The 18,168-nt window shown below is 41.1% G+C and overlaps 1 protein-coding gene across 10 annotated transcripts in view; it reads right to left on the reverse strand.

Annotated features, from left to right (window-relative positions):
- LOC140198158 (receptor-type tyrosine-protein phosphatase mu-like) overlaps nt 1-18,168 on the reverse strand; it is a 1,049,822-nt gene that overhangs the window by 821,035 nt on the left and 210,619 nt on the right. For all 10 annotated transcript variants that reach the window (XM_072259223.1, XM_072259213.1, XM_072259205.1 and 7 more), the window contains exon 2: nt 4,171-4,296. In XM_072259223.1, coding sequence (XP_072115324.1) covers nt 4,171-4,296 — 126 coding nt within the window. The remainder of the gene's footprint in view (nt 1-4,170; nt 4,297-18,168) is intronic.

An 18,168-nucleotide genomic window follows, 5' to 3' on the forward strand; every position in this document is an offset into this window, starting at 1 on the left:
TACAGGAAGCCGAAATGAGGTGTAAGTTAGTTATTTAAAGCAAAAAGTATTTGAAAAAACTGTCAAACAGAATCTTATCAAGATCCCTTGTGTCCTGAGCGGGTTGCGGCTTATTCTGTCTGTCGAAAGTCACTTCATTATGATTGGTGAGTTTAGAAACTGCAACTGCTTTTCCCACTCTAGCCACCTGGTGTCCAGTTTCAAATATCCTGGGTATAAGACCATGAGACATAGGAGCAGAACTAGGCCATTTGGGCTATCGAGTCTCATCATGGCTGATCCCATTTTCCTCTCAGCCCCAAACTCCTGTAATTTCCCTGTATCCCTTCATGCCCTGACCAACAAGAATCTATTAACCGCTGCCTTATATATACATAAAGATTTGGCCTCGCCAGCTACCTGTAGTGAAGAATTCCACAGATTCACCAGCCTCTGCCTAAAGAAATCCATCCACATCTCCATTCAAAAGGGATGCCCCCTCTGGTCTTAGACACTCCCACCCTTAGGAAACATACTCTCTACATCAATTCTATCAAGCCCTTTCACCATTCAATAAAATAGCATGTGGGCCTGGTAAGGCTCTGAAAACCTGTGCCAATCAACTAGTGGGAGTATTCAAGGACATTTTCAACCTCTCAGTGCTACGGGTGGAAGTTCCCACTTGGTTCAAAAAGGCAAAAATTATACCAGTGTCTAAGAAGAAAAATGTGAGCTGCCTTAATGACCATTGCCCAGTAGCATTCACATCAACAGTGATGAAATGCTTTGAGAGGTTGGTCATGACTAGACTGAACTCCTGCCTCAGCAAGGACCTGGACCCATTGCAATTTGCCTATCACCACAATAGGTCAACGGCAGATGCAATCTCAGTGGCTCTTCACACGGCTTTAGACCACCTAGACAATACAAACACCTATGTCAGGATGCTGTTCTTCATCTATAGATCAGCATTTAATACCATCATATGCACAATCCTGCAGAACTTGGGCCTCTGTACCTCCCTCTGCAATTGGATCCTCGACTTCCTAACCGGAAGACCACAATCTGTGTGGATTGGTGATGACATCTCCTCCTCGCTGACGATCAACACTGGCGTGTGCTTAGCCCACTGCTTCACCCTTTATATACCCATGACTGAGTGACAAGGCATAGCTTAAATACCATCAATAAATTTGCTGATGATACAACCATTGTCATTGTTGGTAGAATCTCACTCAGGTGGTGACGACAGGGTGTACAAGAGTGAGCTATGCCAACTAGTGGAGTGGTGTCGCAGCAACAACCTGGCACTCAACGTCAGTAAGACAAAAGAGCTGATTGTGGACTTCAGGAAGGGCAAGATGAAGGAACACATACCAATCCTCATAGAGGGATCAGAAGTGGAGAGAGTGAGCAGCTTCAAGCTCCTGGGTGTAAAGATCTCTGAGGATCTAACCTGTCCGAACATATCGATGCCAGTATAAAGAAGGCAAGATAGTGACTATACTTCATTAGGAGTTTGAAGAGATTTACTATGTCAGCAAATACACTCAAAAACCTCTATAGATGTACGGTGGACAGCATTCTGACAGACTGCATCACTATCTGGTATGGGGCGTGGGGGCCTACTGCATAGGACCGAAAAAAGCTGCAGAGGATTGTAAATTTAGTTGGCTCCATCTTGAGTATGAGCCTACAAAGTACCCAGGACATCTTTAGGGAGCGGTGTCTCAGAAAAGCAGCGTCCATTATTAAGGACCTCCAGCACCCAGGGCATGCCCTTTACTCACTGTTACAATCAGGTAGGAGGTACAGAAGCCAGGAGGTACACATTCAGCAATTCAGGAACAGCTTCTTCCCCTCTGCCATCCAATTCCAAAATGGACATTGAACCCATGGACACTACCTCACTTTTTTAAATATATATTATTTCTGTCTTATTGCATGGTTTTCAATCTATTCAATATATGTATACTGTAATTGATTTACTTATTTATTATTATATTATTTCAGTTTTTTTTCCTAGATTATGTATTGCATTGAACTGCTGCTAAGTTAACAAATTTCACGTCACACGCCGGTGATAATAAACCTGATTCTGATTCTGAATTGGCTTGCTCTCTTCTTCCTTTGCTTAAGGCAAGTGGTGCACATCACCAATGGGAAGTTAAGCTCTGTGTATGCTTTTAACTAAGTACATTTGTTGAAGTGTCCGTAACTTGATAAACATGAATGTTTAGTCAAATTTTTACTGTTTGTAAATAAATTATTAATGCACCTATTTGAAGTCAGCATGTCCTGTCTCACTTGCCAGACCCGCAAACCTAATTCAACATTACACTAGCTGTTGCGAGCAGGTATGGCTTTTTAAGCATAAGTGCATTTCCTAAAAAGGTTATTTAAAAAAGAGAACCTCCATATGAGAGATGCAGAGTCCCACGGTGAACAGATAACAGTGCAGGCTTTGGATGTCTTGCTAACCTACTGATGGGTTATGGAATGCCAAAAGATTGGTCAGACCAGTTAGATTTCACTGGGGTTGAAATGGGACTCCACATTGTTTCTATATTTAAATTGATGGGTTTTCCCTGGAGAAAGGATAGCTGGTGGGATGCTTTCTGGCTATTTGCAGTGATTGCAAGACATCAGTATACAGAGTCTGAAGAATGTTTTGGAAAAATTAAGTCAGCGCATGCTCTTATCTTATTATGTTTGTTGAATATTCAGCTTTGTAGTTTCTATATCTTGTAAATAGATGATTAATATACTTATTCACAGTCCGTGTGTCTGTCTCACTCACCAGACCCTTGAACCTGATTCAACATCACACCTTGTCCATATCACACACTTCCCAAACAAATGTATACCACCACCATGTTCAACCACTATATTCAATAGTACTATAACAACCAGGTAGGTTGAGATGATGCAACTATTCCCAGCACAAGTTACAATCTTACTAACGTAAGGGGGTTTCGATTTTTTATGTTACTGCGGAGGCTAATTAAAATGGCGTCTTTGTTATGTTAATCTGGGGAATACGGCTTTGTTGTGTTAAACACTGAGAAAGTTTGCGCTAGCAGCTTGTTGTGGTTTAGAGGGTGATAAGAAATACGTTATTCACCAATTGGGATAGTTGTTATGGTTTTGGTGTATTTGAAGATACTGTATGCGCGGGGTTTTGGGGCAGAAGGCGGGAGAGCGAGACAGAGGATGGACGAGGTGCTGTGATGTCCGCTAACGTGGTCGGACCCCGAGCGGGACGTTCGGCGAGGAGACGGAGACGGACTTGTGTGGAGCGTCTGGTCGACCACCGTTGCTGGTCCCAGGCGGCTGGTCGAGGGTGAAGAAGAAGGTCCTCGAGCTCCAACCGTTTTTGGGCACGAAGAGATTGAACTTTGATAAGTGTGGCGCCTTTTATTTTGCTTTTATATTTTATTCTCTTTTAATTATATAGTTCCAGAAATATCTATAATCTGTAAATCATTTAATTGCATCTGGTGTATTGTCTGTTATTTGGGCGGGGTGGGGTACCTCACACAGTATCCACACAAACGAATTATCCAGTTTGGCGGGGCCGAGGCTGTTTCCCTAGACGACAGCGAGCCGAGCGACCCCGAGGGTGGCCAGGGGAGCTACACTAAGATCATCTTGGAATCATTGGACGTGGTTTTCCAACTGCTGGATTTTGTGATTATTGCACTGAGATATCTGCACAAGTGTAGTCCAAAGTAGAAATTCCAAGATGCTCTCAGTAACTGAGTCTCCATCAACATGGTGGCGTGCACGCATCCTTTGTGGATAGAGTCAGGGAAATCTTTACAACCGATGTGAGATGAAAATATTCATGAAGCAGCATCAGTGATGGTGGAAGCAAAAGCATTCATATTTAAAAATGAGTGTTGGCAGAACTTAGTCACGTGTTGAGAGCTAGAGAGGAGTCCATCACAATCAGCGCTGTTATTCTGGGCTGCTGAACCTCCTTCTGGACCATTAGTTTCTATCATCCTGACGAGGCTAATCTAAAGCATGTACACATGAAATAAGATAATATATAACAACATGAAAACCCATTTAATTTCACCAGCATGGGGTTCAAATAAATGGAGTTTTTAATCACTTTGTATCAAGAAGTAGATACCAAGTCAAACATCAGAACATTAACTAAAAATTTCCAGTATTGAAGCAAACCTGTTGGTATCCATGGATCCATAAAAGGCTTCACTATTGTGTTTACTTGATCCCAGTCAAGGTCGCTGTCTTCAAGCCTTTGGCTGTACCCGCATGCATTGAACGGTTCATCAAAGGAGCAGCTTCCTGTAGAACCAAAACATTTTAAAAATGAACAAAAAGAAATCCATTTCAATTTAGAAAGCATTCATTCATATCTTTTTAGTCAGAGATTTTTTAATTAAAATTCCTTTTCATGAAATGACTAGGCAGCCGTTCCTTGACTCTGAATAATCTGCACAACTGGAATGCAACAAAAGTCATCTTTAATATATTGCCTCAAACAAGAATACCAATCTTCACACTTTTAAATGTACGGGATTTTCAAGGCCATTGAGATCCTGTCTCAATTAATTTCATGAAACACAGGAGCTGAGTAAAGAAGTTATTACATTTTTTAAATAGGATAAGACTAGACTTGATGTTTATCCATGAAGTGTGAGTATTCGTTCTTACTTTCTAATCACTTGCTCTATTACTTTTTAATTTGTGTCAGTCAACAACACTGAAGTAATAAGAGCAGATCAGAAGGGAGGGATGGATAGACAAGCTGAATAGCTACATCTCCGACGAAAGGTGTTCTGATCCAAGTCACTGACCTGGATGGTTAACTCTGTTTCTCTTCTCATTAATGTAGTCTTGCCTGCTGGGGTCTCTTTGCATTCTGTTTTTACTTCAGATTACAAGGACCTGCAGTGTTTAGCTTTAGTGCTGCCACTTCACTTATTCATCCTGAATTTAAAGATATCCCAGCTTGTTTGAAGGGACAGAGGAACTGATGGAAATTCCACAGAACACAATCAGATGAGTTTAGTGCAAAATAGGCTCTCCATCACCAACCAGAGTTTAGGGTTAAACAGTCTATTTGTATGTTGTGTGATTTTTCAACTTTTTCACCTTAAAAATTCCATACATTGGTATTGCTAAACTTAATGTAAGCAGTACCACAGTTTCAGGACTGTTATTACAGGCAGCAGTAAAATTACAAACACTAATAACCCCTATTACTTTATCAGCAGATCTAGAAATGTCCTTCAGGCTCCCATCCAACCTTTAAAAAATCAGGGGAAACACTAGAAGTTACTAGATGGATTTAATATTTGCTGAATTGATTACATTATTGTTGGCCAAAGTATAATAGAAGGAAAGGCCATTGGTCAAACTAAATATTACTGATTAGTATGAATGACCAGAATTCAAAGCAAGAATCACAGGATAACTTCGTAATACATCCTACAAAATGAAACTACGTAGAAGCAGTAAAGAGAGAAAAAAAGAATAGGATAAACATACTCCTTTTGAGACTCTTTATGATTCAACAAAAACAGTCCGAATGGAAGGAACTTAATTATGTGCAAGAAATAAGTAAATTTTCTTGTTCGACATAAGCTGCTACTTAGCAATCATTTAACAACCAAAGGATCAGTTCATGCATTAACATGTTGGAAACATTTACTCCCAGGTACGTATGGCAGTATGGGCAAAGGTTAATGCGCACTCAATTTGTTAACATGTAAACCATTTAAATGACGCTTTTCTTTGCTTGACAGCGTGTACAAGTTTGCAGTTCTTTAATGCTTTTCAGTCCAAAATATGAAGTAAAGTGTAAAGTCTCTGGTGCAACATGCTTCAGGAAACATATTCTGCCTCACTGCATTTGGATGCACCATATCAAGATCTGTTGACAGTTGGCGACTCCAATATAACACTTTGAATCAAATCACAAATTAATTCAGCAAGTAAACCAAAATAGTTAAAGTGCATTTGACTGGTTGACATTTTCAGGTTGTTCAATAACCAAATGGAAATACAGTTCAACAATACTCTTGGCTCTATCAATAATATCCAATGATACTAGCTCATAGGAGCCCAATGCATAAATGCAATCACAAGAAAGGCATGCCAGAATTTTTACTTTCTAAAGAGATTAAGGAGATTTGGCTCATCATCAAACACTCTATAGACGTATTGTTGAAAGTATCCCGACTGGTTCCATCATGGTCTGGTACAGCAATTTGAAAGTGCAAGAACGTAAGAAGCTGCCGAGAGCAGAGACTCACTTAGCCCAATACATCATAGGCACATCCATCCCCATCATTGCTATTATCTATAGAAGGCACTGCCACAGGAAGGCAACATCCATCATCAAAAATCCCAGCTATCTGGCCCATATCATCAACTCATATTCACCTTTGGCCATGAAGTACAGAACCATGAAGTCTCACACTAACAGGTTCAAGAACAGCTACTTCTCTTCAATGGATCTGTTCCTGAACCAACCAGCAAAACCCTAACCACTACAGCTTAGCAACACTACGACCATATTGATGAAATTTGCACTAAAATTGATATTGTGTTTTTTGCTATGTATTTTTATTGTAAAAATTGTGTATAATTTATGTTTTATTTGTGTTTTTTGTAAATGTTGGTTATATGATGCTACGTGCCTGTGATGCTACTTGCTGCATCATTACACCTGTGCATACATGTACCGTTGAATATGGCGATAAACTCAATTTTGACTTTGACTTTGTGTCTTGCCTCCAAATTCACAAAACTAGAGGGAAAATATATATGCAACACACATCAAAGTTGCTGGTGAACGCAGCAGGCCAGGCAGCATCTCTAGGAAGAGGTACAGTCGACGTTTCGGGCCGAGACCCTTCGTCAGGACTAACTGAAGGAAGAGCTAGTAAGAGATTTGAAAGTGAGAGGGGGAGGGGGAGATCCAAAATGATAGGAGAAGACAGGAGGGGGAGGGATGGAGCCAAGAGCTGGACAGATGATTGGCAAAAGGGATATGAGAGGGAAAATATGTATATTGCAATAATTATTTAAAACCTATTATACTTACAAAAATATGCTTGCCACTGAGCAGGCACAGCTTAGAATATTAACGTGAACTATTAAGTTCACTTAATCATTTGCAATCTTACCAAAATTTATTTAGATTCATTGTTATGTTGATTAATTGGCTGATTTGCACTGTTTAAACAGATAGTATCCCAGTAGTATACCATAGGCAGATGACTGGAGATGTGATGATGGCACCTTGCAATGGTGTTGGGAAGAACCCAAGTTCAAGCAGTTAAGAAGCAGTTAATGGTTCGCAGCATTCATCAGCCTCAAACCAGGCCTCAGGACAGACTGGTTTCAGGCTAGGTTCTCTGCATTATCTATGAGAAAGTTTAAGTTCTTGGTTGACTTTGTCACTATATTAGGGCCTTCCCTTGCATTGGACTTGATCCACAGCCCTTTAGCAGATTATCTTTAAAATCTTGATAATTGCTTGTCTAAAACAGTTAAGTGTGAGATGAGGTGAAAGAACTGATGTGATGAACTCCGTCCAGAGTTCAATTCTTACAGATTATGAGTCGAATCTTAGTACCCTGTATGATAATTGTTGTTTTCATGATACTGATTGCCATGCAGAACTTGTGTTAACCCTTTATTAACTGATTTCTTATTGAGTTCCTCCAAACAGGTCAGAATAAACCAGAGCCAGTTTCAGAGAGCCACAGTGCCCTATCAGCCGAGAAGGGGACCATCTGTGCACGTTGCATGATTTAGCCCCTGTTCAGAAGCAGATTATGTTAATTATATTACTTTTTAAAAGTTTTTATATGCACTACAAACAATCTGCTGGACGTACTTAGTGGGACGAGCAATGTCTAAGGTGGTGGTAGGGAAGAATAACTCATTTTATATGTACTGATAAATGGCCATTGGGACCATGGATAATAATTGGGTGGCTGGGGTGCGCCGGACCACACTGAAAACACATATCCCACTACACACACTTCCTCACTCTGTAAATGGGCACCATGGTGCCTCATAACTTCAGCAACCCTGACTTCGTATGCTGTCAGTACGAACTGTGCACGTTTCATCTGCGTTCTCACACTGTAAACACAGTAAACCTGCCGTTACTGGGGGAAAAGGTCTGAAACTGATTTGGAAACTGATGGAAATATCAGAATCATTCCCTCTCCTCATCCCTCTCAGAATCAGAATCAGGTTTATTGTCACTGACATAAGTCATAAAAATTGTTCTTTTGTGGCAACAGTACAGTGCAGTGCAGGCATAACAAAATGTTATGAGTCACAACACAATAAATGAATAAATAGTGCCAAAGAGGAATAGTGAAGTGTGTTCATGGACCATAGACCATTCAGAAATCTGATGGCAGATGGGAAGAAGCTGTTCATAAAAAGTTGAGTGTGGGCAATCAGGCTCTGTACCTTCTTCCTGATGGCTGTAATAAGAAGATTCAAAATTCAAGATTCAACATTATTTACTATAATATTTGTCTACTATAAGCCTACTGACTCTCACAGCTACCTGGACTATTCCTCTTCTCACCCTGTCTCTTGCAAAAATGCCATACCCTTCTCGCAATTCCTCTGTCTCCACCGCATCTGCTCTCAGGATGAGGCTTTTCATTCCAGAACGAAGGAGATGTCCTCCTTTTTTAAAGAAAGGGGCTTCCCTTTCTCCACCATCAACTCTGCTCTCAAGCACATCTCCCCCATTTCACGTACATCTGCTCTCACCCCATCCTCCCGCCACCCCACTAGGAATAGGGTTCCCCTTGTCCTCACCTACCACCCCATCAGCCTCCGGGTCCAACATATAATTCTCCGTAACTTCCGCCACCTCCAACGGGATCCCACCACTAAGCGCATCTTTCCCTCCAACCTTCTCTCTGCTTTCCACAGGGATCGCCCCCTACGCGACTCCCTTGTCCATTCGTCCCCTCCATCCATTCCCACTGATCTCCCTCCCGGCACTTATCCTTGTAAGTGGAACAAGTGCTACACATGCCCTTACACTTCCTCCCTCACCACCATTCAGTGCCCCAGTCAGTCCTTCCAGGTGAGGCAACACTTCACCTGTGAGTCGGCTGGGGTGATATACTACGTCCGGTGCTCCCGATGTGGCCTTCTATATATTGGCGAGACCCGACGCAGACTGGGAGACCGCTTTGCTGAACACCTACGCTCTGTCCGCCAGAGAAAGCAGGATCTCCCAGTGGCCACACATTTTAATTCCACGTCCCATTCCCATTCTGACATGTCTATCCACGGCCTCCTCTACTGTCAAGGTGAAGCCACACTCAGGTTGGAGGAACAACACCTTATATTCCGTCTGGGTAGCCTCCAACCTGATGGCATGAACATTGACTTCTCTAACTTCCGTTAATGCCCCACCTCCTCTTTGTACCCCGTTATTTATTTATTATTATTTTATATGTATATTTTTTTCCTCTCTCTTTTTCTCCCTCTGTCCCTCTCACTATACTCCTTGCCCATCCTCTGGGTTTTTCCCCCCCTCCCCTTTCTTTCTCCCTGGGCCTCCTGTCCCATGATCCTCCCATATCCCTTTTGCCAATCACCTGTCCAGCTCTTGGCTCCATCCCTCCCCCTCCTGTCTTCTCCTTTCATTTTGGATCTCCCCCTCCCCCTCCAACTTTCAAATCCCTTACTCACTCTTCCTTCAGTTAGTCCTGACGAAGGGTCTCGGCCTGAAACATCGACTGCACCTCTTCCTAGAGATGCTGCCTGGCCTGCTGCGTTCACCAGCAACTTTTATGTGTGTTGTTTGACATTTTTTAATGTCATTTCCAGTACAGAAGTACAAAAGAGAACAAAATAATTGTTACTCAGCATCTGATGCAGCGCACAAAAAACATATTAAGATAAAGGACATAATAAAAAAATATATTATATATGTAGGTTGCTTGTACGTACATAAAGTGACATACTTGAAGAAGAGGGCATGTCCCAGATGGTGAGGGTCCTTCATGATGGACGCTATGTTCTCGAGGCACCAATCTTCAAGATGGTGGTGAAGTGTGCGCCTGTGATGGGGCTAGCTGAGTCTACAACCCTCTGAAACTTCTTACAATTCTGTGCATTGGAGCCTCCACATCAGACAGTGACGCAACCAGTCAGAATGCTCACCATGGTATATCTGTAGGAATTTGCTACAGTCTTTGGAGACATACCAAATCTCCTCAAAATCTTTAAGTATAGCCACTGGCATGTCTTCACCCTGTCTCAGCTCTCTGCACTCGTCCCTCTTTTTCTCCCACTCCGTTACTTCTACTGCTTGCGCCCCAGTGGGAGCCACCTCCTTCTCCATCTATTGCTGTTCTATACCTCCAAGGCCACTCCTTGAATGCTGGTCACTACACTCTGCACAGCCCCTTGTTTCTGGCTGGTATTGTTGACTGTCTATGACATTAACTGTTTCTCTTTTCACAGATACTGCATTTTCTATTTTTACTTCAGATTTTCAGCTTCTGCAGTATTTTATTTTAATGACCATTAATCTATTGGACTGTTATAAAATCTCATGATTCAGTAATGCTTTGAACAAAGACCATACAAGACACAGGAGCAGAATAGGGCCACTCAGCCCATTGAGTCAGCTCCACTCATGACTGCTCATGACTGATTTATTAAACCTCTCAACCCCATTATCCTGCCTTCTCCCGTAACCTGTGACACCCTGATGAACCAAGAAACTATCAATCTCCATTTTAAATATACTCAGTGACTTGGCTTCTACAGATGCCTGTGGCAATAAATTCTCAGATTCACTGCCCTCTAGCTCAAGAAATTCCCTCTTATCTCTGTTCTAAATGGCTGTCCCTCTATTTTGAGGCCGTGCCCACTGCTCCCAGACTCACCCACTATAGGAAATATCCTCTCCAACTCCACTCTATCAAGGCCTTTCATTATTTTATAAATTTCAATGAGATTTCCCCTCATTCTTCTAAACTCCAGCAAATACAGGCCCAGAGCCATCAAATACACCTCATACATTAACCCTTTCATTCTGGGAATCATTCTCATGAATCTCCTCTGGGACTTCTCCAATGCCAGCACATTTTTTGTTAGATAAGGAACCCAAATCTGCTCACAATCCTTCAACTGTGGTGTGACCAACACCTCATAAAGCTTTAGCATTACATCGTAGCTTTTATATTCCAGTCCTCTTAAAATTAATGCTGACATTGGTTGATTTTAAACATGCATCAACAGAATTGAGCCTTAACTGCCTCTGGAATGAAGGACAAGGGGGATACAAAGATTGATAATAAATGGTGGCACAGCTAGTTCCATCCACGTGCCATGAAGTAGTAAATAGAAAACAGGACATAGATTTCAAAGAAATTAATTTTCAAAGGTGTAAAAGGAATCATCACTCCAAAGAGAAGCAGCTAAAGGAACTCTGATTTGACAAAACTGATCTAGACACATGGACTGCTCATGGCGAAGTGTTCAAATATCAGTGAATGCATGTTGCTGCAAATTAAAAGTTAATGCTAGGAAGTGGGTGAAATTGGTCTTCTACCAAAGGTAAATGACTTGTCAATAGGTTGCCATGGAGACAAGAGAAATGGTTTATATTTGCATTCCTGGAGAGAGAGGGAATAAAAGGAATGATGTGTAAGTGGAGAACTAAAGTGGAAGTGTTAACACTGCAGCTGCACCAATACAGCAAAAATCATCTTAGTTGTATGTAAACAACACAAAGCCGCAACATAAGCGGAATTGAGATTGCCAGTCAGGGCTCAATATTTCCCTGGAGTGAAAGGGACAAGAAAGGGTTTAGGCCTTGCATCATAAAAGTTTATAACCAAATTGTGCTTACCATTGTTGCTGATTGTGGAGTGTATACACACCCTGATCTTAATCAAAAATGACTTTTGTTCAACAACATTTTCCTGTACAGCAGAGACCTTTCATTATATATTTAGCTTTGAATATAGGATTTCCTGCAAGGCCTTTTGTTCCAGGACTTGATTTGTAAGTGGTTTAGGGCTGTATTCTGCTGTTTGGGAGAACTGTCTATTTAAACACTGGAATTATCTCAAAGTAGGTCCAAATATAGAATTTATTTGGTCTGAGGGTGTGCGTACCACAGGTAAGGCTGGTGTTTATCAATCCTAGCTGCCCCCAGAACATATTGTTTTGCTAGATCACTGGCTTGTCTGGAGTCACATATAAGCCAAGTATGATAACAGATAGGGTATTTTATAACTATTCTGTAGCCTTACCATTACTAGATTATTTTGCTACCAGATTTATTTAATTGCTTGAATTTAATTCCACAGGTTCCTCTGTCAGTAAATGAACTCGCATCTCCAGATCTGAAATTCTAATTCTATTTAGGAAAGATGAATGCATGCAAAGAGTGGCTGAAATTTGGAAAATCTTTTCATAAGCATCAGAAAGTTTTCGATTTGAAGACAATTTGACCTGAAACATTGACTCAATTTCTCCTTTTACAGATACTGCCTGTCCTGCTGAGTGTTTACAGCATTAAAACAAGGGGTATTGTTACAAATGGGATTCAAGTACTGTATAAGATGGAAAGGCTTCAGATCGCAAATCAGCCATGATCTCATGGAAGAGGCGATGAAGGCTGAATGGCTAATTGACTGACTCCTGCCCCTCTACTAAGGAAAAGCAAGTGTAAGTAGAAGCAGGGAAGGATAATCAGAGGAAGATCACCATCAGAACATTATTTTTAGTGGCCCTAATTAATTGCTAACATTGATAGGCATCAGCTAATAAATCTCACTGCCCCTGTCAAGCTGAAATTTGATCGTCCATGGAATGCCATAGCTAATCTACAAATAAATAATCATGCTGGTCAGAGAATTATAACTGTTGGAACTAGTTCTGATTTTATGCACTAATATTGCCTGAATATTGCAATGAATACAAATCAATACTCGAAAAACACAATGTAAAATGACACTATAAGGTAGGAGCAGAACTAAGTTATTCAGCCCATTGTATCGGCTCCGCTATTGAATTATGGCTAATTTATTATTCACTCCGAACCCCATTCCCCCGTCTTCTCCATGTAACCTTTGACACTGTTACTCATCAAGACCCTATCAACCTCTGCTTTAAATATACCCAGTAACTCAACCTCCACAACTGGGTGTGGCAATGAATTCCACAGATTCTCTATCCTCTGGATAAAGAAATTTCTCATCAACTCTTTTCTCAAGGGAAGTCCTTTTATTCTGAGGCTGTGCCCTCTGGTCCTAGGTTCTCTCCACATCCATTCTATCCAGGCCTTTCAATATTTGGTAAGTTTCAGTCAGAGCCCCACACCCTTCACCCTTCTGAACGCCAGCAAATATCAAACACTCCTCATAAATTAACTCTGTCATCTCTGGGATCACTCTTGTAAACCTCCTCTGGACTCTCACCAACAACAGCACATCTTTCCTTAGAAATAAAGCCCAAAACTGCTCACAATACTTCAAATATTGTCTGACCAATATCCTTTAAAACTTCAGCATTACATCCTGCTTTTATGGTCTCTGAGTCTTTAGTCTTAACTGAGAATTCTTCATGTTATAACAAAGTTCTAATTGTTTTGTTGTACTTTTGATGATCTTTTAGCTATACTTTTAGTATACCAGCTCACTGATTAGAGGAAACAGATTGCTGTTGTTTACCATCAAAGCTCCTCATAATTGTGAATATTATCAGATCCTTCCTTAACCCTACTGCACGATGATCATCTTTTCACATGTCTAAGCCTCATCCCTGGTATCATTCAGGCAAATCTCAACGACCAGCAATTTTGATTTCCTTCTCAAAGACACAAGCGATTTTTGCAGTTGCTGGAAATCCCGAGCAACAGACACACAACATGCTGAAGGAACTCAACAAGTCAGGCAGCATCTATGGAGGGAAATAAGTGGTCAACATTTCAGGCCAAGACCTCCAGCGTTTTGAGCCTGAATTCCTCCAGTAGCTTGTATGTGTTGCTCCTGATTCTCAGAGACACTTGTTCAAAATGACACGTAATCAAGTTGGGCTGCTAAATGTTTTGTATCCATTTGATTTTCAATCCCAGAAGATCAGTGGAAGCATTTTCAAGTTTGCCCATGAAATGGTTTATGTGCATATTACCTGCTTCAAAATGGCTTAGAGATTACTTTTAGCCCAATAATGGACAACTCTGACACGGAGACACAAGAGACCACAAATGCTGAAATCTGGAGCAACAGACAAAATGCTGGGTGAACTCAGCTTGCTGAGCAGCTTCCATGCACGGAAATGGACATTCAATGTTTCCGGTTGAGACCCTTCATCTGTGATGAAAAATAGAGGGAAAATATCTAGTATAATAAGATGAAGGGATGTTGCAAGAGCTATCTGGAAGACCATTCTGACATGCTATTAATTCAAACATGAAAGCATTGCCCTCACCAAATGAAGATTGTGAACTTCAGCCTTTCAACATCATTGTATACAAAATCTGTAAAGTTATTTGCAGTTGTAGGAGTGACTTGTCAGCAGAAGTGGGGGGGGGGGAGTTCTGAATAGTACATAAATCCATGAATATAACCTCACTATTCCTCTTTTGCAACGGTTGTTTATTTAATAGTTGTTTTTTTTTGCAACTTTAGTAATGTTTATGCCTTGCATAGTACTGCTGCCACAAAACAATGAATTTCATGACATATGTCAGTGATACGTCTGATACTGATTCTGAAGTGCATAGCTCCCTGAAAGAGGCAGCAGGTCAATAGGGTGATGAAGGAGGAGCATGGAACGTTTGCCTATTTTAGTCACGGCACTGAGTTCAAGAGAAATGAAGTTATGATAGAACTTTATAAAAACTGGTTAAGCTGCTCCTGGAGTATGACATTAATTTCTGGTTGCCCCATTATAGGCAGGCTTTGGAAAGGGCGTAAAGGATGCTGCCTGGGTTAGAGGCCATGTGCTATGAGGAAAGATGGGATAATTTAAGGTTGCTTCTTCAGGAGTGGTGGAAGCTGAGGGGAGACCTGACAGGAGTTTATAAAATCATGTAGGCATAGAGTCGACACCTTTTTTCCTCCCCAGGGTGGATTTGTCTAATGCTAGGGGGCATGAATTTAAGGTAAGAAGATGAAAGTTCAAAGGAGATGTGCAGGGCAAATTTTGTTTTCCCATGGAGTGCCTGGAATGTACAGCCAGGGTGATGTTGATGGCAAATGAAATACAGAAATTTAAGAGGCTCTTAGATAGGCAATTGAATGTTCAGAGAATGGATGGATATGGACTATACACAGGCAGAAGCAACTGTGATTAGCTTAATTAGTTTGGCACAACATTGTGGGCTAAAGGGCCTGTTTATGTACCATGCTGTTCTATGTTCCATACCCAATTGTTTAGAGATATTTCGTTACCTACAAGGTACCGTAATATGGCCTGAAATCATGCCGGCTTTATGTAAAAGAAAACGAAATTGAAAAAAAATATTGCAGATGATGGAAGTCTACTTAGCTGGTCAGGCAACATCTGTGGAAGGAGAAACAATATACCTTTCAGAGGGACAACTGGAAACACTAACTTTACTTTTCTCTCCAGGGTTGCTACGTTATGCAGCAGGCTTGTCGCTATCTCCAACTCAGGTTCCGAATGCCCTGGATGTCTCCAGACTGTGGATTCCACCATCCACCATCACCAATTCCCATTCCAATAACCCTGGATGCTTCCAGACCATGGATCCCACCACCTCCAACTTTAATTCCAATGACCCCGGATGCCTCCAGAACATGAATTACGTGGCCTCTAGCTCCAGCCCGAGCCCAGACTTTGGCTGCCACCACTTCCTGGCCATGGCAAACTGTCTGCTGACATCTTTTATAAACCTACCAATTCCCTTGGCTATCTTCATTATTTCTCTTCCCACCATGCCTCCTGTAGAAATGCTATTTTTTCCTCAGTTCCTTCATCTCCACTGCAACTATTCTGCACACCAAAGAATAAGATTTCCCTTCACTATCCTCCACCAATGATGCTGTCCTCACCCGCATTTCATCCATTTCCTGGACATCCACACTCACCCCATCGTCCCACCACCTGAACAGGGATAGAGCTCCTCTTCTCCTCACCTACCACCCTATGAACCTCTCATGCAACCTCTGCCATCTTCAAAGGAATCTTACTATCAAACACATCTTTACCTCCCCTTCACTCTCCAGTTCCCAAAACCTGTCCCTCTTTTTCTCCCCCCCCCCTTTTTTATCCTGGCATCCTCCCCCCTTCCTTTCCAGTCCTGATGAAAGGTCTCAGCCTACAACATTGACTGTTTATTCCTTTCCATAGAGATGCCTGACCAGTTATGTTCCTGCAGCATTTTGTGAGTGCTGCTCTGGATTTCCAGCATCTGCAGAATCTCATGTTTACAATTTGCTATACGTGCTCTGTTGAAAGTTTCCAACAGTTTCTGTTTTTATTATGCACGTGAAAGATTTTTTTAAAATAAGAAAGGAATGGATCTTGTGTCTTTGAAATGACCTTGTCTTATTGAATTTCAGTGGCTAATGATTTGTAGCAGCCCCTGTTCAAAATTTCGATTAGACCCAAAATATCTGACTAAGATCATCCACTACTGCCCCGTCAAACAGACGAGTCCACTGAAAGGTCCCAGACTCACGTCAGCTGAGACAAGTCTTTGTGGTCAGCAGAACAGAGTTATTGAGACAGGAAGGTTTGGTATAAGTTTGACAAGAACATATACATATAGTAACAGGATTTGATTGCTCATTACTTGCCAGAACTGTAAAATGCTTCATTACAGTGGTACCATTTCTGGATTGACTTAAAAAACCAGTATTAAAATTAGATTATTAGATTAGATTAAATTATGAGGACACGCAGTCCTCTTTTATTGTCATTTAGTAATGCATGCATTAAGAAATGACACAATATCCCTCCGGTGTGATATCACGAAAACACAGGACAGACCAAGACTGAAAAACTAACAAAACCACATAATTATGGCATATAGTTACAACAGTGCAACAATACCATAACGATGGAGAACAGCCCATGGCACAGTAAAAAAAGTTCAAAGTTTCTCAAAATGTAAGATATTTCAGCAGTGAAGCAAGACAATATGTTACCAAAATCAAATACTGATAGAAAAATACCAAATGTATGTTATGCTCTTAGATTCTGGTTGACTTGTCAAGTGCAGGTGTTTGGTTTGGTAAGTAAATTGGCCACTGTAAATTATCCACAGCATGTAATTAAGTGGTAGAATCTAGGTGGAGTTGACTGGAATGTGGGGAAATTTTTTAAATTGGGATTACTGCAAGAATTGTAAAAATGAATACTTGATAGACTGCAGACACAATGGGCCAAAGAGCCTCCTTCCATATGCTGTATGACTCTACAGACAGCATTTCCCATTTTTATTTCAGAGCTCTCTTCTTCACTGTTCTTATTGCTTTGAGTTCGATTGATACCAAAAAGTGTAGTGGTGTGATAGGAGTTTGGTGTGCATACCCATCGTAACCCTTCAAGGCAGCAGAACAGGTGGGTTAAGGAGGCATGATTCTTTTCAGAGGAAAGAATAACAAGGAGCAAGCTGGTACCAGAGGGAGCCCGGATTAGGACCTGGGTACCACATGACAACAATAGAAGGGCTTCATTGAAGGTTTAAAAGGATTTTGCCAGTGATAGGAAAGATCAAGTCAAGTTTATTGGCAGATGTACAAAATACAGTGAGATACAGGTAGAATGAAAAATTTGCCTGCATCAGCATCACATACACATAGGTTTGGAAAACACTTGAAACAGTGAAGAAAAAGACTGCAAAACAAGATACAAGTGCAAAAAAAAAACACAATTGGGGCAAAGTTCATGATATTGCAAGAGATGGTCCATGGTGTTCCATTGGTGAGGTAGGGTTAGAACTGTGCAAGTAGTTTCAAAAACCAGACTGTTGTAGGAAAGTAGCTGTTCCTGAACCTGGTGGAACTGTAAGTTTGCTTTTGGATACAACAGCCAAAAGACGATGTAATGGGTATGCATAGGTCGAGTGAATAGCAGAGATATCAATAATGAGGGATCAAAGATTTAAGAAGAGCTAGGAGTTAGTGAGGTAATTACGTGATTTGAATAAAATCTATCTTAAGTGAT

The sequence above is a fragment of the Mobula birostris genome, chromosome 1 (assembly GCF_030028105.1).
Source record: "Mobula birostris isolate sMobBir1 chromosome 1, sMobBir1.hap1, whole genome shotgun sequence".
Lineage (NCBI taxonomy): Eukaryota > Metazoa > Chordata > Chondrichthyes > Myliobatiformes > Myliobatidae > Mobula > Mobula birostris.